The sequence below is a fragment of the Channa argus genome, chromosome 1, assembly GCF_033026475.1.
Source record: "Channa argus isolate prfri chromosome 1, Channa argus male v1.0, whole genome shotgun sequence".
Taxonomy (NCBI): Eukaryota; Metazoa; Chordata; class Actinopteri; order Anabantiformes; family Channidae; genus Channa; species Channa argus.
In genome coordinates, this window is record NC_090197.1 from 51,427,417 (window position 1) to 51,453,300 (window position 25,884).

At 39.4% G+C, this 25,884-nt stretch overlaps 3 protein-coding genes across 4 annotated transcripts in view; all 3 read right to left on the bottom strand.

Annotated features, from left to right (window-relative positions):
- Positions 1-22,949, bottom strand: part of LOC137098635 (NACHT, LRR and PYD domains-containing protein 12-like) — a 36,692-nt gene extending 13,743 nt beyond the window's left edge. Inside the window, exons 1-7 of one of the 2 annotated variants that reach the window (XM_067475094.1) lie at positions 22,269-22,949; positions 20,520-20,874; positions 19,948-20,047; positions 18,912-19,016; positions 18,613-18,692; positions 16,629-18,438; positions 15,826-16,002 (exon numbers count right to left, since the gene is read on the bottom strand). In XM_067475094.1, coding sequence (XP_067331195.1) covers positions 15,826-16,002; positions 16,629-18,438; positions 18,613-18,692; positions 18,912-19,016; positions 19,948-19,961 — 2,186 coding nt within the window. In that variant the 5' untranslated portion in view covers positions 19,962-20,047; positions 20,520-20,874; positions 22,269-22,949. The remainder of the gene's footprint in view (positions 1-15,825; positions 16,003-16,628; positions 18,439-18,612; positions 18,693-18,911; positions 19,017-19,947; positions 20,048-20,519; positions 20,875-22,268) is intronic. The other variant, XM_067475084.1, reaches the window with a different exon arrangement.
- LOC137101474 (ribonuclease inhibitor-like) lies at positions 8,671-12,993 on the bottom strand (the record flags this gene model as incomplete). Its single annotated transcript, XM_067479927.1, has 4 exons — positions 8,671-10,323; positions 10,467-10,640; positions 11,799-11,972; positions 12,794-12,993. Coding segments are annotated over 4 exons (597 nt in total), but the record flags the coding sequence as incomplete, so codon positions are not given.
- On the bottom strand, positions 13,391-14,234 carry LOC137098864 (ribonuclease inhibitor-like; the record flags this gene model as incomplete). Its single annotated transcript, XM_067475553.1, has 1 exon — positions 13,391-14,234. A coding segment is annotated over one exon (237 nt), but the record flags the coding sequence as incomplete, so codon positions are not given.
- Positions 22,950-25,884: the final 2,935 nt, after the last annotated feature.

Below are 25,884 nucleotides of genomic sequence, written 5' to 3' on the forward strand. Positions count from 1 at the left end.
GACCAAGAGCGTTGATCATCCGCGATGTCCCAGTTACCAATTCTGACTTTCCGTCTTCTGGTTTTAAATTAATGGCATTAACTTTGGACGGACGTGACTTAGCTAATGCTAAACTGAAACCGAACGTTCTCCGTTGTAACCTCGATCCATGACGTCATGACGTTGGGGAAGGTGAGCTGGATGGAGGCTGAAGAGAGGAGGAAGAGGAGGAGGACAGCTGGTATCTGAGGACATGAAGTCTTTTTCTCACAGCATCCAGAGAGGTTTTGGTGCCTGGGAGGAAACAAAGAATCAGCACAGAAATGAAAAGACACGAGACATGTCCACAGACAGTTTTTACTAAATAACAACAAGTCTCAGTCTGTGTTCACACTGTGAGGACAAAAAATAAGCAAAACGCTGTGTAAGTAAAGTCAGTGATGGACAATGTGTAGGATTTGTGTTGTAGAAACGATTAACTGTAGAAATACTGTTAATGTCACATTACTCACACAAATCTACACATATTTTATTATGTCTTTGACATTTCCTGAAAAACAAGGTCTAAGGTTTGGTTATTCTTTGGTTACACTGTTTACTTTAGTTTTTCCTCCCTTTTGGTATTTAAGTTTGTCTTTGGATTTATTTTGTTAATTTACACGCTGTGTAATTCTTGTTCGTCCTTATGGAGGGATTTTTATGTTGGTGTTAACATTCCCCTAACTCCCTATAATAAATGTCCCTTTACTTTGAAACCCTCTCTGACTGTCTCCTTATTTGTGTCCTCAAACCAAATTACCCAATCCTTAAACAAATCATGTTTCATATTAAACTGAAGACAAGAAAACACTGAAAGCTCAGATATTTCTGCATCTACAGAAAAACTTGTTTTGACCTCATATGTAGTTTTCTATAGCACAAACATAATTGATGAGATGAGCTCATAAAGATTATTTTTTTATAGTTATTCTCCAAAGTTTAGTCCTTTACAAAAATAATGAAGACATTAACATCACTCCAGCAGAAAAAACAAACTTTTTCATAAAAAGTGGATCAAAACATTCAGAAATAAAGGACAAGAATAACTGAGCAGACTAAGCTCCTGAAAGAGGTCGACCCAGAGCCGGGACAGTAAAAACCTGATCCCCTCTGGTCTTTAATCCAATATCTGCTTCGTTCTACAACTTCATCATCTTTTGTAAATAGAATCAAATGTCAAGTTTCATGTCTGCAATCAGAAGTTTAGAGGAGACAAAATAAGAGTGAAACCATGATGAATCCATCACGAGCAGGTGAACTGGTACCAGGTGAGAGGATCATCACTGGGTGTAAAAGGAGCATCCAGCAAAGGCTCCAAAGTCTTTGTGAGAGAAAGATTCAACAAGAAAATGTCTCAATACAAGAAACAACAAACAGTGGAGGGAAACAGCCAAAATCTTTTCTTTGTGCTTTTTTACATGAATAAAGGTTCAAATGAACAAACAAATCATACATTTATATTTTTATTGAAAAAAGTCCTACTTTTTCTGGAATCACAAAAATGTTGTAAAACACAAACCAGATGAAATAAAGAATCATTTACCAAACTGAAGCCTGACACAGGATAAAACACTGAAACTAAAACTTAATTAGTTTTCTGACAAAATTCCAGATTTTAGTTGATAAATAAGATTTTTATTTGGCTTATTTATTTACATCCACAACAGCGGATACTGTCACTGTCCCTGTTACCTGTTTGCTGTAATCTGACACCAACGGACGAAGAGCACGGCTGTGGACACACAGACTCAGTCTATCGAGACGTGTTAGGCTGGTTGGACCAAGAAGAATTGTTCAGAGAGGTTGTCTGGACTGGAACTCTGTCAGATCATCAAATCATCAACAGGTGTGTTGGTGATTTGTTCTGGCTTTGAAAGTTGAGCTTGGACTTGGACATAGTTATCAGAGGCCAGTTTGTGACTTAGTAAATATTGTTCCACCATTTGGACCTTTCAAGTTAACCCTAGGATTTGACATGTTGTGCTGTTGACATGTTTCCCCTTAATACTTTAACCTTATTCTAACCCAAACAGTTCAGGAAATAGACTTGACCTTTTTGTTGATTTGTCCAGTTTCTTCTAGTTTATTTCTGTCAGTTGTTGTAATAAACAGGTTTAATTTGAATTTCATCATTTCAGTCCCATTTCAGAGGAAACTGCTGCTTCTTTAATGGTTGATTGGATTATTGATCAGTTATTGATTTAACCTCATGTCTGAGTCTTTATCTTCACTCTAAACACTGAGCTGATTTATGATGATGTCAGTGTCATATTTGACTTTTTCATTTCCCCATAATCCAGTCTGTGTGACGTCCTGTGTTTGCTGTGGATCTGGATCTGAGCACTGGTGTCACTGCTGCTCTGCTCCAGCTGGAGGCGCTGTAGGACCAAGAAGAAGCTCCGGTTGCTGAAGCTTTTTGTGGAAAGAAGCAGATGCAGACAGAGAGAAGAAGCTGGTGTATGACGATGAAACAGGACGTTTGACCGTGTGTGTTGTCCCACAGTATAAAGAGAAGAAAAAGACTGGGTCCCGCTGTGTCCTCAGGCTGCGCTACAGCGTCTATTCACAGGCGCGATCCCACTACTGAGCGGCACGGAGGCTTTGACCTGCTCCGTTTCCGACCTGGGCCGGTGCACCCCTCCTTAGACGACCTGGTGGTCCCGGGCTCCCCCAGGAGCACCATATCGATACCGAACTTAGTGCGGACACCCGCTCGACACAGTCCGCTGCAGCTCAGAGCTCCTGAGCTCCAACGATCCTCCAGCCTCAGCCTCCCAGTAGCTTGGATTACAGGCGCGTGCCACCGCACCCGGCTACCGACGCCGTCATTCATGGAGGGTTGGAGTTTTACAAAGCTGACGTCATCAGGTGAACACGTCAAGCTGCAGTGCAGAAAGGTGTAGTAGTATCTGAGCAGTTTCCAAAGTGTTAAATCAGTGTTTGAGTAAAGAGAAAAACTTTATCCCTGTTCTTTAAAATGTTCTTATCAAGCTGTCGGTCAGTGTTTGACCTCAGTGCTGAATGAATCCACCACCAAAATATGCTGCAGACCACAACTGAAGCTACATCACTGCTGGTTTTTCTCATGTGAGAACTCTACAGGGTCTGTGGTGCTGATTTGAATGATGTGACTGATGGTCATTGCTCCAGTGGAGACGGTGCAGAACCAACAAACCTGGATCCTGGTGGTTTGCAAAGAAACACTTATTGCAAACAGGCACAGGTCAAGTTTTTAAGAAGTTACTGAGGCATTTTAACAAATCCCTCATCAACATTATGAAGGAAAGTTTATATTTAAGTATAATATTTCCTGTATTTTGTTGTCATTTTATATAATATTTCACGGTTTGAAATAGGAGATAAGTGTGAAAATTACACACTTATTCTGTACTCGGTAAGGACAGCAGGGACATACACATGCACAGAGGTTGGTGATCAGTCAAGGACAAACTGGGAACTGTTACCTCAGGGTCCTCAACAGATAAATCGACTCTATGAAGATTTTATTAAAAAGATTTGGTTTAACAAATTTCATTCTATAAACAAATGTTTCAAAGTGCAAAACCTGCCATCATCTCCTGTGTTAATGACATTTCAGCAGGTACAAATCAGACACGAATGATCATATTTGTCCCCACTGGGTGAAGCTCTGTTCATTCAGGAAGCGTAATTTACCCTTATACCTTTTCAGCACTTTGATAAGCACCTGTGAGCATGAAGTGACTCTGGGTCACTACAGTGTGGGATGATCTGCTGTTAGACAATAACTGACCTTGGAGCAGTTCTGCAAACACTATAAGACAAAACATGGATATGAGACAGATGTTAATCTCTTAATCAGATCTGAGTCTGAGATGAAGTCAGAGAATTTAAGCCAAAGATTCCTGTCATCATTTCCCCAGAGATGCTCCTGGTTTTCTATTGGTTTCAGTCTGTCCAGACAAATATCTGGGTTAGAAACAGAGAAGCCTGTAGCACGACCAGGACAGGCAGGACTCACTGGTGGTGAGGTCTGAGGGGGAAACCAGAGTCCATGCACGAGCCCTGGACTAGAAAAGGCAGGACACAAAGTGGGGTCCACACAACAACAGGAAACAGAAGTGCTGCAAAGTTACAAACCAGTGTGTTTCTATGCGGCTGTGATCAGGTCAAAGCAGAACTTGTGCATGTGAGTGGAGAAACGGCAGAAACAAATCCCTCATCAACTTTATGAAGGAAAGTTTATATTTAAGTACAAGTATTTCCCTTATTTTGTTGTCATTTTCTATAATATTTCAAGGTTTGAAACTGAAAATAGGAGAGAAGTGTGAAAATTACACACTTATTCTGTACTCGGTAAGGACAGCAGGGACATACACATGCACAGAGGTTGGTGATCAGTCAAGGACAAACTGGGAACTGTTACCTCAGGGTCCTCAACAGATAAATCGACTCTATGAAGATTTCATTAAAAAGATTTGGTTTAACAAATTTCATTCTATAAACAAATGTTGTAAAGTGCAAAACCTGCCATCATCTCCTGTGTTAATGACATTTCAGCAGGTACAAATCAGACACGAATGATCATATTTGTCCCCACTGGGTGAAGCTCTGTTCATTCAGGATGCTGAAGGTGAGAAGAGAGTTTTTCCTAAAAATGGCTTTTTTCTCAGTTGTATCATATGAGCATTTATGGGAACATGTCCATTTGTAAATACCACTAGTGGAGGACATATTTAATGACTCCACTCACTGTAAGATATGTTAGATTTATTTGTCAAATTTAAGCCATTACTCACCACAAGATCCTGCCTTATGAGACAGCAGCTCAATTGTTTATTGACTCTTTCACTGTGAAGCAGCCTCAGGTTTATCTGCAACACCACTGTGTTAACTTGAGCTTTTTCGATGTGTTGTACAGTAACTATTTCCAAACTATCTAATGTTTGCCAGCTCATATCTATCTAATGCTGCATTAACTACACAAATAAACATGAACTTAGAACCTTCACCACTTTAGTTCCATCATGACTGTTGGTTTCAGCTCATTTACATGAATCACATGTACAGTAGAAACTAAGCTCCAATATTTTCAATCACTTAAAACCTGCCTCCTTTTGAAAACATGTCACTGAAGCATCACCATGGTTTTTGTAAAGGGTTAGAAACAGAGAAGCCTGTAGCACGACCAGGACAGGCAGGACTCACTGGTGGTGAGGTCTGAGGGGGAAACCAGAGTCCATGCACGAGCCCTGGACTAGAAAAGGCAGGACACAAAGTGGGGTCCACACAACAACAGGAAACAGAAGTGCTGCAAAGTTACAAACCAGTGTGTTTCTATGCGGCTGTGATCAGGTCAAAGCAGAACTTGTGCATGTGAGTGGAGAAACGGCAGAAAGGTCACAGAAACCAGGCACAGAGGGAGGGAGGGATCTGAAACCCAGTTTGTGGTGCTCACAGCTTCAAACAGATTTTCTTGCAGAGCTCTGAATTGGGGCCATTTGTAGTAGAGAACTTTGGGTATAAAGGCCGAGAACTGTAGCTCAAGGGTTCAGTGAGTTAGAGGAGCTGAAGAACCAATGTTACAACCAAACCCAGTTTTTATTGACACTATCAACAAAAATCAAATGTCTGTTGGTGGACAACAAAACGTCCACTGTGATAATTGGACTGATTCCAAAGCAGAAATTGAAAAGCAGACAAACCCCCTGTGCTCTCATGGATCTGTAGTAAACTATTTCACCAAGAAATGTTTCAGTGGACAGTTGACCGTCTTCACATTTAGAAGCGGAGACTTTTCATGTCGTCTTCTGGTGAACGTAAAGACACGAGCACGTAGATAAACTGGCTGAGTCGTATCAGAGGTGAACATTTGCTGCTTTCCTGTCTTTATATATTCAGGACCTCAGTGTGTTCAACTGTTGGACAAACACGTCCACATGTTTGACTCTGTTTCCACTTTTATATTAGTAACTTCACCATAAGTAACTTTATTTAGATGCAGTTGTTGTGTGAGTGACTCTGAGTCCTGAACTACTTCATCAAGTTTTCTTTTGGAGGAACTTCACTTTTCTTCAAACGGTGCTGATGAGGTTTATTAACAGAATCACATTAGTCATTCAAACAACATGGAACAGGAACTTCAAGATTCTGCAGTCACATTCTAAATCCTGACAGGACAGAAACAGTCGCTGAGATCTGTTTGTGTTGCTCTGATATTTACAGCTCACATGAGATTTAAGAAACCAACTGAATTCTTACTGTGAAATCTTTAAACACAGGAAGTCAACTGATTATATAAATACATAAATTGACATATCTAATGATTAACTTGTGGATCTGTCTGACGTCTACATCAGAAGTAATACAAGTGTTCAGTAATTTAAAATTTGCAAACACACACGGCCCTGATTCTTTGTTACATGTGTATGAATGGAAGTGTCACATTATCCATTTTCCCCAATGTGCACAGATTTAATGTCAGAAGGTGATTTACATTGTACAGCAGGATTCACATGGCCCTGATGTTCCTTATGAACAAAGAGGGGATTCAGTGAAGTCTGACAAATTGACTGCAGGGTTTTTGTATTGGTCTGATCACAGATGTGCACTGTCTGTCTGTCTGAAGGAGAAACTAAACATTTCTATGAGGTTTCATATGCTGCTCCTCTTATATTGTCATTAGCTAAATCAGAAGAAGATAATTGGGAAAATGTTCTTCTGTGCATGAGTGGAAGCAGCTCGTGGTTGAGTCTTTTATTTATCTTTTGCCTGAACACATAGTGATAGAGGTGCGAGCAGAGAGGAGAGGGTTAGGATTGGATGAGCCAGTGATTCTTTCAGATTTCACAGTAAAAGAGCATGAAGCTGTCCTTGTTATAGAGTAGGTCTCATAATAAAACACCCTGATGTCACACGGAGCCTTAATGTAACCTGTGACAACATGTCAATGAAAAAAGGAAAAAAGAAAAAAATTTGATTAATTCATTCATTCATATTTCCAAGAGGGTGAATCAGATACAGTTTTTTTATGAGAAAAGTGGGATGTCACGTCATTCAAAACATTTTGGCAAAGAAAAAAAAAAACAGTTTTTTGCTGATTGAGGAAGAAAAACAGGAAAAAAACACATTTGGTTCCTGTTTGTTTTCATAGTGTGTAATAAATAGTTAACTGGCTTAATGTTCCATCTTTTCATATGTTGATGCAAAAAAAGTTCTAAAATAATTATTGTTGAATTCACATTATGCATCTGCACAGATGTTAATTTTAAACACTCATATTTATCTACTGAGGGACAAAAGTCTTGAATGTCGACCATGTTTTATCAATTAAGATTTTTCATTTGACATACAACCTCCCATGAACACGTCCATTCTGTCTATTTGTTAATACATCTGAATTCTGCATTAACCCTGGGAAAAAATGTAATATACAAATAAAACAAAATATATTTTTGAGCTGGTTGTGATAATACCAAAGTTTACTTACAGGCCCAGCAAATGACAATATTCTTTAAAACAAAAGCCACTGATGGAATTACATCAGTTTTTGAGTTGTTGAAGAAAAGCAGTTGTAATTGTGTCTTGTGAAACTTTCTCATTAAAGATACGTGATGGTGGAAAGTGGAGATTTGTACAGGATTTGCAAGTAGTAAAAATGGAAATTCATCCGAGAGCTTCAGAAGTATTAAATCCACAATCAGCTTCCACTAATTTCTCAATTGCTGATTTGGAGAATGTATTTCTATTTGTCCTTATGTTCGCTGACAGCCATTACTTTTTGCTTTTTCCTTAAAAATAATAGCGGTTACCTGGATAAGATTTGGCTTTTGAATTGACTTTTTGAGACGTCCAGGTGATTTTCAGCTGAAATCATTGATGACTTTCTGATGTGCAGCCTGTCTGAGAAAGCCTGCATGTTAGATAAGGTGAACCTACCCAAACATTTAGCAGAAAACTGACTCACATTACAGTTTGTCCTACCTAAAGAAACTTATTTAGGTCATGTGATCACAGCTGAGATCACATAACCAAACAATCTGTTCTAATATCTTTAACCAAGAAACAATGACGTCATACTGAAAACAATGGATTCACAGTTGCCAAGACAGAAAGGCTCCTTGTCTTTAATATTCTGTAGATATGATTATATTCTGTTTGGTTAAAGAGCCATGATGGCATGATGATAACCTATTGCTTACTTTTCAGCTAAGCTGGACCCTGTAGATGATGGAATATGATGCCTGCCAGCTGTGACAGTTGCAGAGAAAGCTGTCATGACTCAGACAAACAGTTGGTTAGACTGATCTAACTCTTTTGGTTCCTTATGCAGCCTCTCTTTCATCTTCCAGGAGCAGAGACTCATCACCTTTCTACAGCGAGTTGTTGAACAAACATAAAAGTTTTCTCATCACTCACTGCTGTGCAAACTTTTCCTACTGCTGAGAAAAAAAAGAAACAAAAAGAGGAGGTTGCAAATTCCAAATTTGAAATATTCTTCCTACACACTTATGAGGTTGACACACAGGTTAGTGACCCTGAAGGATCATTTGATGGAAAATGTACATAGCTAAGGTGGGGGTTCCTAGAGGGGGCCAGATGAATACAAAGCCAGAAACCAAATATCTGCAGTTTGAGTTTTCTTTGTGCCATTAATAAAATCCAAATGTCCATTGGATTAATTACATATATCACAAAAAGAAAGAAGTGTTTGGAGACTCATGTTGTACTTTCATTCCTAATAATACTGCAGCTGATGGAAGAGGGTCTCAGGTCCATCAGGGAAGAACTTGCATGAAACTCTGGTGTAAGTACTGGTTGGATTGAGCAGATATTTGGTAAATGGAAACCTGTTATATTGTCTCTGCTTACTTCTGTACTTCTGCTTGTAATTTTTGCATTTTGTGGATGTTGTCTTATGCCACATGGAAGAGGTCTAATTATGTGAGTCACAGAGTGCTGTGACTCATCAGATGGCACTTGTTGATCTAAGATCTGCAAAGAATAATGTTCCTCTTTTAGAACCTGATGTTGATCCATTCACAGATTGTAAATATGCTTAGAAAACCTCCTAATCTCTGCTTAGCTCTGTACCCCAGTGATGTCTGTCACACAAAAACAGAGCCTGAATTTCCAATACAACATTATGATGATGTATATTGAATATCTTAAATGTCTCAGGAGGGAATTGTGATGGAAAATCAAGTATGATTAAATGTTAATGCTTGTGTTTTCTCTAGTTGTAATAGTAAATTGTGAAAGATGTTTTAAATGTTGTTCAGACTTTGTCTCATATCCATGTTTTGTCTTATAGTGTTTGCAAAACTGCTCCAAGGTCAGTTATTGTCTAACAGCAGATCATCCCACACTGTAGTGACCCAGAGTCACTTCATGCTCACAGGTGCTTATCAAAGTGCTGAAAAGGGAAAAGGTTTCTAGAAAAGCAGAAAAGGGCTGAGAGCAGTAGCCTGAGGGTGGAGAATGTTCTGTCCAGCAACACAAGGTTAGAAAACTAATGTGTGATGTATGAAGTTTAGAACTGCACTGGAAGCTCTGTTGATGTTCTTCTCTCTTCTAAGGTAATAAAACCCTAAAAGAGACTTGATGTGTCTAAGACCATATAATGTCATTTTTAACAGTAATAACAAAAAAACAGATATATTTGGTTTCCAGTCAGTTGAGAGACTTTACTGATTATAAAAACACATTTATTATCAGCTATTTATCTGTTAATAATATGAAGATAATGAGAAACTGTCTATTGTTGCTAAAAACCAGGAGTTCAGAGAGAAACATTACACTATTTTACTTTAATACTTTATCAATTAAACAGAAATATGAATGTAAGATCTGAAGGAATCAAACAAGACAAAGTCAAATCCAGGTGGAGGTGGAGGAGGTGGTTGAGTGTGGAGCAGAAGGAGTGGAGGAGTCTCAGTGTGTCTGCAGAGACTGTGTAGAAGGACAGAGCAGCAGCAGAGCAGATCCACTGCTGATCCAGATCCAGAGGATCACACAGGGATGATGGTGGACTTGACATTGTGTCTGACAGTGGAGCTGTTCTCAGAGCAGTTCAGACTGCAGCACTGAGAGTCATCTCCACTTCTTCTGATTCCTCTGTCAGTCACTGCTGGATGAAGCTCTCCTCTCCACTCTACCTCCCAGTAACATGGTCCAGTCAGAGCCTCTCTGCACACAACATGCTGCTGCTGCTGCAACATCTGCATCATCAGGACAAACATTATCCTGGTCATTTAATGACACTTTTACATCAGACATTAATATGATCTGACTCTATTTTGCTGGTCCATTATAGTCGGCCTCCACCTGTAGAGAGAATGAGACAGAACAGAGGAGATCAGTGATGTTTCCAGAGACTCACTTCATCATCTGTCAGTCAGCAGATGGTCTCTACAAAGACCACATGGTTACTAAATGTAACCATGGACTGACTCCAACCCTCTACTGACCTCAGAGTCTCCAGTCTACAGTGTGGACTCTCCACAAGATCAGACAGAAGCTTCACTCGTGAATCCTGCAGGTTGTTGGGGCTCAGGTCCAGTTCTCTCAGATGGGAGGGGTTGGACTTCAGAGCTGAGACCAGAGAATCACAGCTGATATCTGACAAGCTGCAGCTCTTTAATCTGAATAAAGAATCAAAGATGTAGATCAAATCATTAGTAATCAATCAGATTTGTCCTAATCAATGGTGTTTTCTCTAAAATGAGCAAAACTAAAAACTATTTTACTACTAAACTATTCAGAACAAAAACTATTTGAATCCCAAATTACAGATGATTTCATGAAAACTTGTGAAATAAAAACAATTTCTTCATGGACTGAAACATGGAAAAACAACAGTTTGGTTCTTTAAACATTTTGCAACACAATTAACAAGTTCAACAAACTCACCTCTATGAAAAAATACAACTGCTTTTATATGAACATCAATGATTACAGCTCACTGATATGAATTAAATCCAAAGAATATTGTTTTGTTGAGTTTATTTCAGTTTATTTTTGTGATAAATCTGAATTTAAATTCAAAGATGAACTCAACATTCTTTACAATGTATTGAGAAACATTAGTGAGAAATATGAATATTAATTTGACAGAAAAATGACACATGACTAAAAATAATTAGATGCAACAAAACCCAATATTTGTCTGACATTCCCCAAAATGTATTGATCATCTTTGGATCATCCAGGACTCTGCAGCCAAAGGTCTCATCCAATCTAAAACATGTGAACACGTTACTTCATCATGTTCAGTTGGAAATTCTTTTGGAAGTATTCAAAGCTCTGCATGGCCTTGCTCCTGCATAACTGGCCAATTTGAGCCTTTATGATGTTGCCTCCCTCATGCTGTGATCTACTTCAGCTGCTGAAGTTCAACTCAGAACCAGAACTGAGACTCTGGACTGAACTTCCCTTTCACATTCACCAACACAGTTTCATTGCAGAGTTAAACATGTGTCTCTTTAAGGTTGCAGATCCATTATAATGCAGCTTTTCACTGACTGTAAATTGATTTTAATAAGGATTTTATTGCTGTTCTAAACAGAGTTTGATTTTATTACTTTTATATTTAAAAAAAAAAGTTTTTTAGTATTTGGTTTAGTTTGGTATTATTGTCTTAAATACATGTAGGTTTATTATTAATACATTTACCTGAAACTGAAGAAAATATTTTTAGTCTGTTGATATAAGAAACATTTAACTTCAGTGTAATTGATTCATTAATGACAGTTGGGGACAAAACACATAAAATCTCCAACAGTATCAGTCAGTGAACTGACCTCAGAGTCTCCAGTCTACAGTGTGGACTCTCCAGAAAACCACACAGCAGCTTCACTCCTGAATCCTGGAGGTTGTTGAAGCTCAGGTCCAGTTCTCTCAGATGGGAGGGGTTGGACTTCAGAGCTGAGACCAGAGAATCACAGCTGATCTCTGACAAACTGCAGCTTATCAATCTGTATAAAGAATAAAAGATGTAAATTTAGAAACAAAGTTCCTGTTTGAAACCATCAAACACTGGACAGAGACAGAGAGGAGGAACTTTGTCCTCACACATTTGAAATGTCTCTAAGGTGGATCTCACAGCACAGCTGCTGTCATTCACCTGGATTTGGCTTCATGTGATCAGACAATGTAGTGATTGGAAAAAGATCCAGTTTGTCTGCAGCAACACGTTGGTTGTCCTCAACACACATTTGTCCTCCCTGCTCTCTCATGTGTCTCTCACATGTCTTCACACATGCAAAATATTTCCCATATGATGTAAAGCTGTCAATCATCTCCTGTTGCACTTGATAGTAGCTGTGGAATGTTTGGAGGATTTCTTTCCTTTTCTCTGCACCTTCCAATCCCACTCTGCTGCTCCTCTCTACATTTATTCCACTCAAATCAAACAGGATCAACTGTCTCTGCTTCTTGACACAGTTGGCAGTTGGATGCTTCTTCATTAGCTTCAGTCAACTATTTAGTGCTGTGTGTCCTGTTCTTAACCTGCTGATTCTTCTCTCCTCCTTCTATTTGCTCCAAGATGATTCTCTGTTGCTGCTTTATACAAGTGTCTTCAATTCTAAGTCTGACAATCAACTGTCATTTTCACATTTTTATATCAGATTTTTCTACTTTCAAATCAGAGTCGACACTTTCAAAACTTACTTTCAACCACTGAACAGTTTGAATGTGATTTGACCTCAGAAACATGAACCTGTCTGTAGTTTAGTGTCACCACAACTTTCACATCATATTAATCTCAGCACACAACTAAAAAATGGAATCTGACCTCAGAGTCTCCAGTCTACAATGTAGACTCTCCAGAAAACCACACAGCAGCTTCACTCCTGAATCCTGCAGGTTGTTGTCATTCAGGTCCAGTTGTCTCAGATGGGAGGGGTTGGACTTCAGAGCTGAGACCAGAGAATCACAGCTGATCTCTGACAAACTGCAGCTTATCAATCTGTATAAAGAATCAAAGATGTAAATTTAGAAACAAAGTTCCTGTTTGAACCATCAATGTTTCATCATCTGATCAGAGCTGAGATCAGGATTTTCTCTCAGGATTCTTCAATAACATATTTCTGTCTGTCTTCTTCATTTGGACAGTTCATGTTGTCTTTGTGAAGACAGAAGCAACAATCTAATCATTAGTGAAATGTTAGTGTCTAAACTCTGCTAAACACAAACTTCAACCTCTTGTCTGCTCTTAATGATCAAACCTTCAAACTAAGGTTTTTCTGTGTCTGTCTTCAAACACTGGACAGAGACAGACAGGAGGAACTTTGTCCTCACACATTTGAAATGTCTCTAAGGTGGATCTCACAGCACAGCTGCTGTCATTCACCTGGATTTGGCTTCATGTGATCAGACAATGTAGTGATTGGAAAAAGATCCAGTTTGTCTGCAGCAACACGTTGGTTGTCCTCAACACACATTTGTCCTCCCTGCTCTCTCATGTGTCTCTCACATGTCTTCACACATGCAAACTATTTCCCATATGATGTAAAGCTGTCAATCATCTCCTGTTGCACTTGATAGTAGTTGTGGAATGTTTGGAGGATTTCTTTCCTTTTCTCTGCACCTTCCAATCCCACTCTGCTGCTCCTCTCTACATTTATTCCACTCAAATCAAACAGGATCAACTGTCTCTGCTTCTTGACACAGTTGGATGCTTCTTCATTAGCTTCAGTCAACTATTTAGTGCTGTGTGTCCTGTTCTTAACCTGCTGATTCTTCTCTCCTCCTTCTATTTGCTCCAAGCTGATTTTCTGTTGCTGCTTTATACAAGTGTCTTCAATTCTAAGTCTGACAATCAAATGTCATCTTCACATTTTTACATCATATTTTTCTACTTTCAAATCAGAGTCGACACTTTCAAAACTTACTATTAACCACTGAACAGTTTGAATGTGATTTGACCTCAGAAACTTGAACCTGTCTGTAGTTTAGTGTCACCACAACTTTCACATCATATTAATCTCAGCACACAACTAAAAAATGGAATCTGACCTCAGAGTCTCCAGTCTACAGTGTGGACTCTCCAGAAAACCACACAGCAGCTTCACTCCTGAATCCTGCAGGTTGTTGTCATTCAGGTCCAGTTGTCTCAGATGGGAGGGGTTGGACTTCAGAGCTGAGACCAGAGAATCACAGCTGATCTCTGACAAATCGCAGCAACTTAATCTGAATAAAGAATCAAAGATGTCGATCAAATCATTAGTAATGAATCAGATTTGTCCTAATCAATGGTGTTAGAGTGACTTTATCCTTGTGTTATTGTGGATCATCAGAATGTCAGACTTCTACAGACATCATCCAAATGTCAGCACAACATTCATACACCTATTCATGTCAGCACTGATTCAGAACATGACATTTATAACATATTATAAAATCAGACATGTTTATTCAAAAGACTGAATCTTGAAAGTTTTCTTTAGAATTTCATAAATGACCAGTATTGTGAAATAAATGACCACACTGAGTTCAGCTTCCTCTGAAAGTCAGATGGATGTTCTCTTCTCTGATCCTAAATGGAACCTAGCACCTTTCTGTACAAACATGCAGGGTCAGATTTCTGCTCCTGGTTACTGGTTGTGTCTCTACACAAAGTGACATCATTGTCTGACAGGAAGCATCATGCACAGGTTCAAGTGTCACCTGTTGATGGAGACAAATCAGACACCACTAAAGATATGAAGAGTTCATTTGATAAAACAGATTTTGACTGTGTTAAATTTTACTTATTAAATGTCGTTTAACATAAAACCAGCAGGTAAATCGTGAAAAATTACAACAAAATCCACCATGAACTGGTTCATTCCAAGGTCAAAGCGACCAAACCACCAAAATCCTGATCATGTCCTCAGCAGTGGAATTTAAAGAGCTGCTGCAAAGGTTCACTGTAGCTCTGATTCATACTGAGACGACATTCAGCCTTTGGTTTTTCTCAACAACACTAACAAAACTATTTGACTGTTTCTCATCTACAAACCTTACTTCCAGAAAAGTTGGGACTTTTTCCAAACTGCAATAAAAACTCCAATCTGTGATTTGTTCATTCAGTTGAACTTTGATTTATCAGACAAAAGGACAAAGAAAAGATTTTTTACTGTATTTTGTAAATTGAAGCTCATTGAGAAAAGACAAAATAAGAGTGAAAAGTGAAGAAAAGTCCGACAGTTGTGGATGATTCCAGAATGAGCAGCTTCATTGGTAACAGGTGAGGGGATCAGGATTGGCTCAAAGCCTCAGTCTCTACAATCAAACATGGCTCGTGGCTCAGCACTTTGACAATTCTGTCATCAAGTTGAAAAAAGGAGTTTGCAAAGAACTGAGCTCTTTCACCATCTCCACAACATCACAGTGGGAAAAGATTCAGTGCATAAAGGCCACAGGCAGAAACCACTGTTGAATGTGTGGAACCTTCCAGCTGTCAGGCAGACAAATGTCAGAGAAACAAAGTTTCATCTTCACACTTTTCGCTCTTTAACACTTGAGAAAAACTCGGCTTTCCTTAAGTTCATGGTCCACTACTAGTGCAGACAAGGTACTAGTCCAAGGCCCAATCAGACTGTCAGCCTGTTCCTCCTCAGCACCACTTTCCTTCAAGTACAGTCTGCAAACATGGAGACATCTCCCATCAGCCAGTCTGGACTTATTTCACTTCTCTATGTGGACTCAACTTAAAGTCCCACATAGTGTTGAGGGATTTGACCTGAGGAAATAGTTTTCACATTTGTGCTCAGACAAACGTAGAAACTAATGAACCAAACGAAACCTGAACATTAAGTTATGGATTTAAGATGGAAAACTGACCTCAGAGTCTCCAGGAGACAGTTTGGATTCTTCAGGCCAGAACAAATCAGCTTCACTCCTGAATCCTGCAGGTCCCAGTTTCCATTCAGGTCCAGTTCTCTCAGATGGGAGGGGCTGGACTTAAGAGCTGAGGCCAAAACTTCACAGTGAGTCTCTGAGAGTTTGCAGCCATGAAGTCTGTGATAACAGATAATGAGAAATAATACGAATATGTAATTTATAAGTATAATTAAAAATCTACTATAAAGTTTAGACTTTCTTTATTTTGATCACAAAGCAGAATGAGATGGAGGCAGAAGCTAAATGGTCTGAACTTATCTTCTATAACACTTTTCTACATCACGGAGACACAAACACACACACACACAGTCAGGTCCATAAGTATTTGAACAGGGACACAGATTTCATGGTTCTGGTTCTCTGTCCCACCACAGTGGATTTGAAGTGAAACCATCAAAATGTGCTTAAAGTGGAGACTGTCAGCTTTCATTTAAGGCTTTGCTCCAAAACATTAGATGAACAGTGGAGGAACTACACACACTTTTATTGACAGACCCCCAATTTTAGTGGCTCACAACTATTAAGAACAATAAAGTTCAACTCTCTGTTTTAATATTTGTTCCAAATCTTTCTGAGTCAAAAACTCGCTGAAAACTGGAACTATGAACATCACAAGATGCCGGGTTTCTTCCCTGGTGATGCTCTGCCAGACCTTTACTACAGCTCTCTTCACTTCAGCTTGGTTTCGGGGGTTCAAACATCTTTTATGTGTGTTAAGTGGGATTGATCACATCTGGACTTACTGAGCCTTTCTGCAGTTCCTCACAGCTGGGATCAGTCTAAATCGTCCCTCCTCTGATGTGTTGTACTTCTTCAGGTCCAACTCATCCAGAACCTCCTCTGACATCTGCAGCATGTAGGCCAGAGCTGAGCAGTGGATCACAGGGAGTTTCTTCTCTGATCTGTTCTCTGACTTCAGGAACTCTTGGATCTGCTGATGTACTGAGTGGTCCTTCATCTCCATCAGACAGTGGAAGATGTTGATACTTCTGTCAGGAGAACTTTTAGTTTGCTTTTTCTTCAGGTTCTTTATGACTCTCTGGATGATTTCTGGACTGTTCTCTGTCTGACCCAGCAGACCTTCTAAGAGTCTCTGGTTGAACTCCAGAGAGAGACCATGAAGGAAGCGGACAAACAGGTCCAGGTGACCATTTTGACTTTGGAGGGATTTCTGCATGGCTGACTTTAGGAAAACCTCAAGAGATGGGTTGTGAGATGAGTATTTCTTCCCCAGGAAGTCCTCCAGTACCTTTGTCTCCCAGTTGGTGTAACAGTGGAAGAAGTAAACTGCAGCCAGAAACTCTTGAATGCTCAGATGAACAAAGCAGTAGACTGTTTTCTGGAAGATCACACTCTCTCTTTTGAAGATCTCTGTAGAAACTCCTGAGTACACCAAGGCCTCTGTGACATCAAGACCACACTGCTCCAGGTCTTCTTGGTAGAACATGATGTTTCCTTTCTTCAGATGTTCAAACGCCAGCCTCCCCAGCTTCACAAGAACATCCCTGTCAGCCTCCGTCAGCTCCTGTGGACTGGTCTCATGTCCCTCATCATACTTGTTCTTCTTCCTCTTGGTTTGAACCAGCAGGAAATGTGAGTACATGTCAGTCAGGGTCTTGGGCAGCTCTCCTCTCTGCTCTGTAGTCAACATGTGCTCTACAACTGTAGCAGTGATCCAGCTGAAGACTGGGATGTGACACATGACGTGAAGGCTCCTGGATGTCTTGATGTGGGAGATGATTCTGCTGGACAGGTCTTCATCACTGAACCTCCTCCTGAAGTACTCCTCCTTCTGGGCGTCAGTGAAGCCTCGTACTTCTGTTACCCTGTCGACACATGTAGGAGGGATCTGATTGGCTGCTGCAGGTCTGGAAGTTATCCAGACCAGAGCAGAAGGAAGCAGATTCCCCTTGATGAGGTTTGTCAGCAGCACGTCGACTGATGACTTCTGTGTGACATCAGACACAACCTCACTGTTGTTGAAATCCAGTGAACGTCTGCTTTCATCCAGGCCGTCAAAGATGAACAAAAGTTTACAGACAGCCAGCTGCTCTGCTGTGACCTTCTGTAATGTTGGATGGAAAACATGGAGCAGCGTGAGAAGACTGTACTGCTCATCTTTGATCAAGTTCAGCTCCCTGAACGAAAGCACAACCAGCACACTGACATCTTGGTTTTCCAAGTCCTCTGCCCAGTCCAGACTGAACTTCTGCACCAAGAAGGTTTTTCCAACACCAGCGACACCGTTGGTCAGAACCACTCTGATGTGTCTCTGTTGGTCAGGTAAGGCTTTAAAGATGTCGTGGACCTTGATTGAAGTGTCATGGAGGGTCTTCATCTTGGAAGCTGTCTCAAGCTGCTTCACCTCATGTTGGGTATTAACCTCTTCACTCTGTCCCTCTGTGATGTAGAGCTCAGTGTAGATCCTGTTGAGGAGGGTTCCACTTCCTGTTTCATCACTTCCTTCAGTCACACATTCACATCTCCTCCTCAGACTGATCTTATGTTCATCTAAAACCTCCTGCAGACCAACATCTGCTGAAAGATGAGAAACTACCAATGAAGAAAACACAAAGATGTTTAAGAATTTGTGATTATTATAATATTTAACACAAATGAATGATAATAACAAAATAAATGTTAATGCTGTATAATACGACAAATGTCTGTGTATAAAACAACAAGTCTTGTTTTCAGAAACATCAGCAGACAGATGTTCAGTCTTACTTTGTACAGAGCTGCTCTGACTGTCTGTCTGCAGTCCAGGTCTTGTTCTGGATCTTTCTCCAAACTGCTTTTTCTTCTCTCTGTGAAAACATTTCTCTATAACTAACTAATCAGTAGATTTCTGTTTTTTTCTTTTTTTACTACAGAAACACCATCAGTAGTTTGTGGAAATAAAACCCAGACTAAGATCCATCTTATTCTGAACCAGTATCTGCACTAATAGTTCTGCATCATGAATATAAATCATCCTCAGTGAATCATTTTCATCAGGTCAGTTTACAGTAGAAACTGTCTCTTACTTTGTGTCTGAGGGCCCAGGTTCAGGACTGAAGTCTGGAGGATTTCCTTTGGACCGGTCACTCTTCATAGACAGATGACTGGATGCTGAAGACTCTGGTTTGTGTCTGTGGAAACAAAAGTGTTTTTTATCATTAACACTTGTAATAAACAGACATAAACACAAGACATTATCAGAGCTTTAGAATAAAAAAGGATTATGTGTTTTTCTCCATCAATAACCTGTTTTCAGAAAAGTTGGGATGCTGTAAAACGTAAATACAATCACGACGAAATTATTTCCAAATAATTTAAAACCTATATTTGTGAAGGCAGCAGTGGTGGAGCGGTTAATGCTGTTGCTTCACAGCTAGAAGGTCCTTGGATCAAATCCCTGACCAGCTGCAGTCTCTCTGTGTGGAGTTTGCATGTTGTCCCTGTGTTTGTGCGAGTTTCCTCCCACAGTCCAAAGACATGCATGTTAGGGAAATTGTCCCTAGGTGTCTGTCTGTGTATGTCTCTCTGTGTTGGCCCTGAGACAGACTGGAGACCTGTCCAGGGTGGATAAGTGGTTGCAGATAATTGATTGATGCTAATTGTGAATTTGACACCAAAAACCTAAAGACGCGTCTCTTTGTTTGTCCTACATGTGTCATGTTCTTTTATGTGACTGTCACAGGTTTGTCTTCACAGTTCACTTTGTTACATGTGACAGTGGTTTACAGCTCACACACTGCACTGAATCTGCACAATCAACGGCTCAAACATAGATAAACATTTTGATTATCACAGTTTAATTAGTTCATAACTTTTTTTAAACAGGGACTGAAAGTTAACTTGCTATAAAACTCTATATACACAGCATCAATTACTTAATAAACTAATAATATATCATAAATACACAGTAACTTACACCTCAAACTGTGGGAAATTTATTTTCCAGTAAAGTTTATTCTGTGTCCACAGACAATTTAAAACACGACTTACCTCCTACAGTCCAACATGAGACTAAACTAGATTCTCTGACAGTGAAATAATAAATAATAATACAAAACTTACGATGTGTTCTCCATGTTCCTCCATCCACAGCATCAATCAGTCTTCTGGTTGGACGTGTTCAGAATAAAAGCACTTCCTCTATTAAGTTCATTTACTTTATCTAAATACAAAAGTGGAAAAGTTCTGTTAGACATTTAACGATAAATTGTCGATCATCTTAACGTCTACAACCACACAACAAACAGGCAAATAGACTCACTGATCAGTTTCACCAGGTAAATGAAGTCCTACTGTAGCATACAGTGTCTTTATGAAGATCAGTTTCAGTTTTTGATGATAATTCTCAAAAATGCTTTAATTTAATTCCATCTTAATTATTGAGAACATAATTAAAGGTGGTTATATTCTGAGCTGTTCCTAATATTAGAATAAAAATAGAGACACATCTGAAACTCAAGCAGAATAGAACCATAATTAAAGATGGAAAAACAGAAGAGCTAAGAGATTTTTAATTACTTTTAAAGAAATTGAATTTAAACACAGAGGCAGAGCTGGCAGTACTTGGTGCTAGATGGTTAACCATCCACTACATCCACGGGCAGGATGTGTTAAGTACAGTTATGTTGGTTCACCTTTTGTTTAGCTTCAGACCAGGCTACTCCAAGTCATCAATCATCCTCCCATTGATTTGGACTTTCTTGAGTTTACTTGTTCTCAAGAGTTCACTTTGATCCCTCCACCCATTTTACAGGGATTACACAACCTTCTAAATGATATTCATATCTGTGACCCTGAGGTGCCTGATGCCTCTCCAGAACAAGTACAAGGAGCAATGGGTCGGCCACGTTATGTAGTATCTGCAAACCAGCTTCAGGGGCTGCTTGACATGTCCATGTCAGTTGGAATGATGGCTCAGCATCTTGGAGTATCTAGGAGGACTGTTCAGAGATGTGTAGCTGAAAACAACTTGTCAACTTGACACCAATTCTAAAATGACAGATGAAGAACTTGACCATGTCGTGTTGACAATAAAGAACACAGTGCCACATGCTGGGTACAGATTCATGAAAGGAGCCTCCTCCTCCCCTGTCTTCATTTCTACACATTGCCATGTCACCATTATATGTCACTAACTATTGTCTTTTCCCATAGTTGTGCTTTTATCTTCTGCAGGTGTCCCCAGTTTGGAGCTGTGTGTTTCCATATGCAGTCACTGGCCTTAGTTATTGTTTTTTTTATTTTTTCTCTGCTTTTTTTCACCACACCGTTACCTTTGTGCTTGCTCAATGTCCTTTGTTGGCTTTGTCTGTACATTTCTAAGGCCATGAACTTACTATGTAAAGTGCCTTGACATTATTTTGCTGTAAATCTCTGCTCTATAAATAAAATAACATTAAGATTTCAATAAATCGACACTATGTGACAAAAATTCCAAGTTATGTAATAATTAATTGGAAAAAGTAAAATGCTTATGAAATGAAGCCTTGTTTTCCTACTAATTGTTTTGCAATCATTTGTCATTGACTGAATGTGTCTATGGGAGGGTGAAAACTAGAGGCTGCTAAACTGAAAGCACCGAGGTAGATACCCATTGAGGAAGTTAACGTTCCAAATCTACCTACAAACATTAACTAAAATAACATTACTTAGAATAAAGAAAAAGAAAGAAAAAGAAAAAAAGAAAAAGGTTGTTTTAATTAAGTTAATTTAGTTTTTTCATTATTTTACAATAACTTCTTCATACACTTCTTTTTTGTAAAATATATGTAAAGTTTGCATCTTTACACTAAAAAGAATTTTTGTACACAACTGTATGTTTAGCATGAATGTATTAGTGACTTTATATTTATGTTATTGTTAACATGTCCTTATTGTGTTAGCAGAAAAAAATGTGGGTTTCTGTTCCCTTCTGTTCACATAAAAAAACGCATGTGACTCCAGTTTATTAGCATAGAAACAACTGTATGTGTATGTTTGTACAAGTCATGATGAACCAATAACAGAAACTGTGAGACCAGAACAAGAATCAGGTTTGTTCACACACACACACACACACACACACACACAGAGTCGTGTCTAACTAGACTGGTGAAGACACTCTTGAAATAATTCTTATATCAACACCAACCATTAAGAACTAAAACCAAGTCTTAACCTTCAGACTCTGAAATTGTCAGGAGCCAAAACTTCTTCACAACAATGGTGTAAAAACAAAATGTGTCATTTTAAGGAAACACCACATTTTCTACTTCCTGGTTTTTGTTTTCCGGAGTCTCTTCATATAAACAGCAGTGGACAGTGTGTGTTGTTTCCTCTATTGTCCTCAGGGACAAACTGACTCAGAGACAGTAAAATAATAGTAATGTTGGATTAACACTCACCCTGTCTCAGTCTTTACTTTTCCTCCATTTTCTCTCTGGTCTTTAAGCTGTAAACTGCTGCAGGCTACAGACTGATGAATGATTTTCACTGAGGTTCAACTGTCAGAGAAAAAAAGTTCCTGTCTGAGGTTTCGATTTATTCCGTTTGTCTTTTTACAAACGTGTGTTAGGTCTTGTAGCCCTGGAACTTTGAAAGTCTGAAAAGACCAAGAGCGTTGATCATCCGCGATGTCCTAGTTACCAATTCTGACTTTCCGTCTTCTGGTTTTAAATTAATGGCATTAACTTTGGACGGACGTGACTTAGCTAATGCTAAACTGAAACCGAACGTTCTCCGTTGTAACCTCGATCCATGACGTCATGACGTTGGGGAAGGTGAGCTGGATGGAGGCTGAAGAGAGGAGGAAGAGGAGGAGGACAGCTGGTATCTGAGGACATGAAGTCTTTTTCTCACAGCATCCAGAGAGGATTTGGTTCCTGGGAGGAAACAAAGAATCAGGAAAGAGATGAAAAGACATGTATGAAAAAAAAGACACAAAACGCTGTGTAAGTAAAGTGATGGACAATGTGCAGGATTTGTGTTGTAGAAACGATTAACAGTAGAAATACTGTTAATTTCACATTACTCACACAAATCTACACATATTTTATTATGTCTTTGACATTTCCTGAAAAACAAGGTCTAAGGTTTGGTTATTCTTTGGTTACACTGTTTACTTTAGTTTTTCCTCCCTTTTGGTATTTAAGTTTGTCTTTGGATTTATTTTGTTAATTTACACGCTGTGTAATTCTTGTTCGTCCTTATGGAGGGATTTTTATGTTGGTGTTCACATTCCCCTAACTCCCTATAATAAATGTCCCTTTACTTTGAAACCCTCTCTGACTGTCTCCTTATTTGTGTCCTCAAACCAAATTACCCAATCCTTAAACAAATCATGTTTCATATTAAACTGAAGACAAGAAAACAGTGAAAGCTCAGATATTTCTGCATCTACAGAAAAACTTGTTTTGACCTCATATGTAGTTTTTTTCTATAGCACAAACATAATTGATGAGATGAGCTCATAAAGATTATTTTTTTATAGTTATTCTCCAAAGTTTAGTCCTTTACAAAAATAATGAAGACATTAACATCACGTCAGCAGAACAAACCAAACCTTTTCATAAAAAGTGGATCAAAACATTCAGAAATAAAGGACAAGAATAACTGAGCAGACTAAGCTCCTGAAAGAGGTCGACCCAGAGCCGGGACAGTAAAAACCTGATCCCCTCTGGTCTTTAATCCAATATCTGCTTCGTTCTACAACTTCATCATCTTTTGTAAATAGAATCAAATGTCAAGTTTCATGTCTGCAATCAGAAGTTTAGAGGAGACAAAATAAGAGTGAAACCATGATGAATCCATCACGAGCAGGTGAACTGGTACCAGGTGAGAGGATCATCACTGGGTGTAAAAGGAGCATCCAGCAAAGGCTCCAAAGTCTTTGTGAGAGAAAGATTCAACAAGAAAATGTCTCAATACAAGAAACAACAAACAGTGGAGGGAAACAGCCAAAATCTTTTCTTTGTGCTTTTTTACATGAATAAAGGTTCAAATGAACAAACAAATCATACATTTATATTTTTATTGAAAAAAGTCCTACTTTTTCTGGAATCACAAAAATGTTGTAAAACACAAACCAGATGAAATAAAGAATCATTTACCAAACTGAAGCCTGACACAGGATAAAACACTGAAACTAAAACTTAATTAGTTTTCTGACAAAATTCCAGATTTTAGTTGATAAATAAGATTTTTATTTGGCTTATTTATTTACATCCACAACAGCGGATACTGTCACTGTCCCTGTTACCTGTTTGCTGTAATCTGACACCAACGGACGAAGAGCACGGCTGTGGACACACAGACTCAGTCTATCGAGACGTGTTAGGCTGGTTGGACCAAGAAGAATTGTTCAGAGAGGTTGTCTGGACTGGAACTCTGTCAGATCATCAAATCATCAACAGGTGTGTTGGTGATTTGTTCTGGCTTTGAAAGTTGAGCTTGGACTTGGACATAGTTATCAGAGGCCAGTTTGTGACTTAGTAAATATTGTTCCACCATTTGGACCTTTCAAGTTAACCCTAGGATTTGACATGTTGTGCTGTTGACATGTTTCCCCTTAATACTTTAACCTTATTCTAACCCAAACAGTTCAGGAAATAGACTTGACCTTTTTGTTGATTTGTCCAGTTTCTTCTAGTTTATTTCTGTCAGTTGTTGTAATAAACAGGTTTAATTTGAATTTCATCATTTCAGTCCCATTTCAGAGGAAACTGCTGCTTCTTTAATGGTTGATTGGATTATTGATCAGTTATTGATTTAACCTCATGTCTGAGTCTTTATCTTCACTCTAAACACTGAGCTGATTTATGATGATGTCAGTGTCATATTTGACTTTTTCATTTCCCCATAATCCAGTCTGTGTGACGTCCTGTGTTTGCTGTGGATCTGGATCTGAGCACTGGTGTCACTGCTGCTCTGCTCCAGCTGGAGGCGCTGTAGGAGCAACAAGCAGCTCCGGTTGCTGAAGCTTTTTGTGGAAAGAAGCAGATGCAGACAGAGAGAAGAAGCTGCTGTATGACGATGAAACAGGACGTTTGACCGTGTGTGTTGTCCCACAGTATAAAGAGAAGAAAAAGACTGGGTCCCGCTGTGTCCTCAGGCTGCGCTACAGCGTCTATTCACAGGCGCGATCCCACTACTGAGCGGCACGGAGGCTTTGACCTGCTCCGTTTCCGACCTGGGCCGGTGCACCCCTCCTTAGACGACCTGGTGGTCCCGGGCTCCCCCAGGAGCACCATATCGATACCGAACTTAGTGCGGACACCCGCTCGACACAGTCCGCTGCAGCTCAGAGCTCCTGAGCTCCAACGATCCTCCAGCCTCAGCCTCCCAGTAGCTTGGATTACAGGCGCGTGCCACCGCACCCGGCTACCGACGCCGTCCTTCATGGAGGGTTGGAGTTTTACAAAGCTGACGTCATCAGGTGAACACGTCAAGCTGCAGTGCAGAAAGGTGTAGTAGTATCTGAGCAGTTTCCAAAGTGTTAAATCAGTGTTTGAGTAAAGAGAAAAACTTTATCCCTGTTCTTTAAAATGTTCTTATCAAGCTGTCGGTCAGTGTTTGACCTCAGTGCTGAATGAATCCACCACCAAAATATGCTGCAGACCACAACTGAAGCTACATCACTGCTGGTTTTTCTCATGTGAGAACTCTACAGGGTCTGTGGTGCTGATTTGAATGATGTGACTGATGGTCATTGCTCCAGTGGAGACGGTGCAGAACCAACAAACCTGGATCCTGGTGGTTTGCAAAGAAACACTTATTGCAAACAGGCACAGGTCAAGTTTTTAAGAAGTTACTGAGGCATTTTAACAAATCCCTCATCAACATTATGAAGGAAAGTTTATATGTTTGTATTTGTACACTGTAAAATATTAGGCTGTAAGCTTACAGTAAATTACTGGCTACTGGTTGCATTACTTTCACAGTTTGCAGCTGTGTGTAAATTGACTCTGTACTCTGCTCTGTACTGTGACTTCACAGTAAGTTTCACATGAAATTACTATGAGT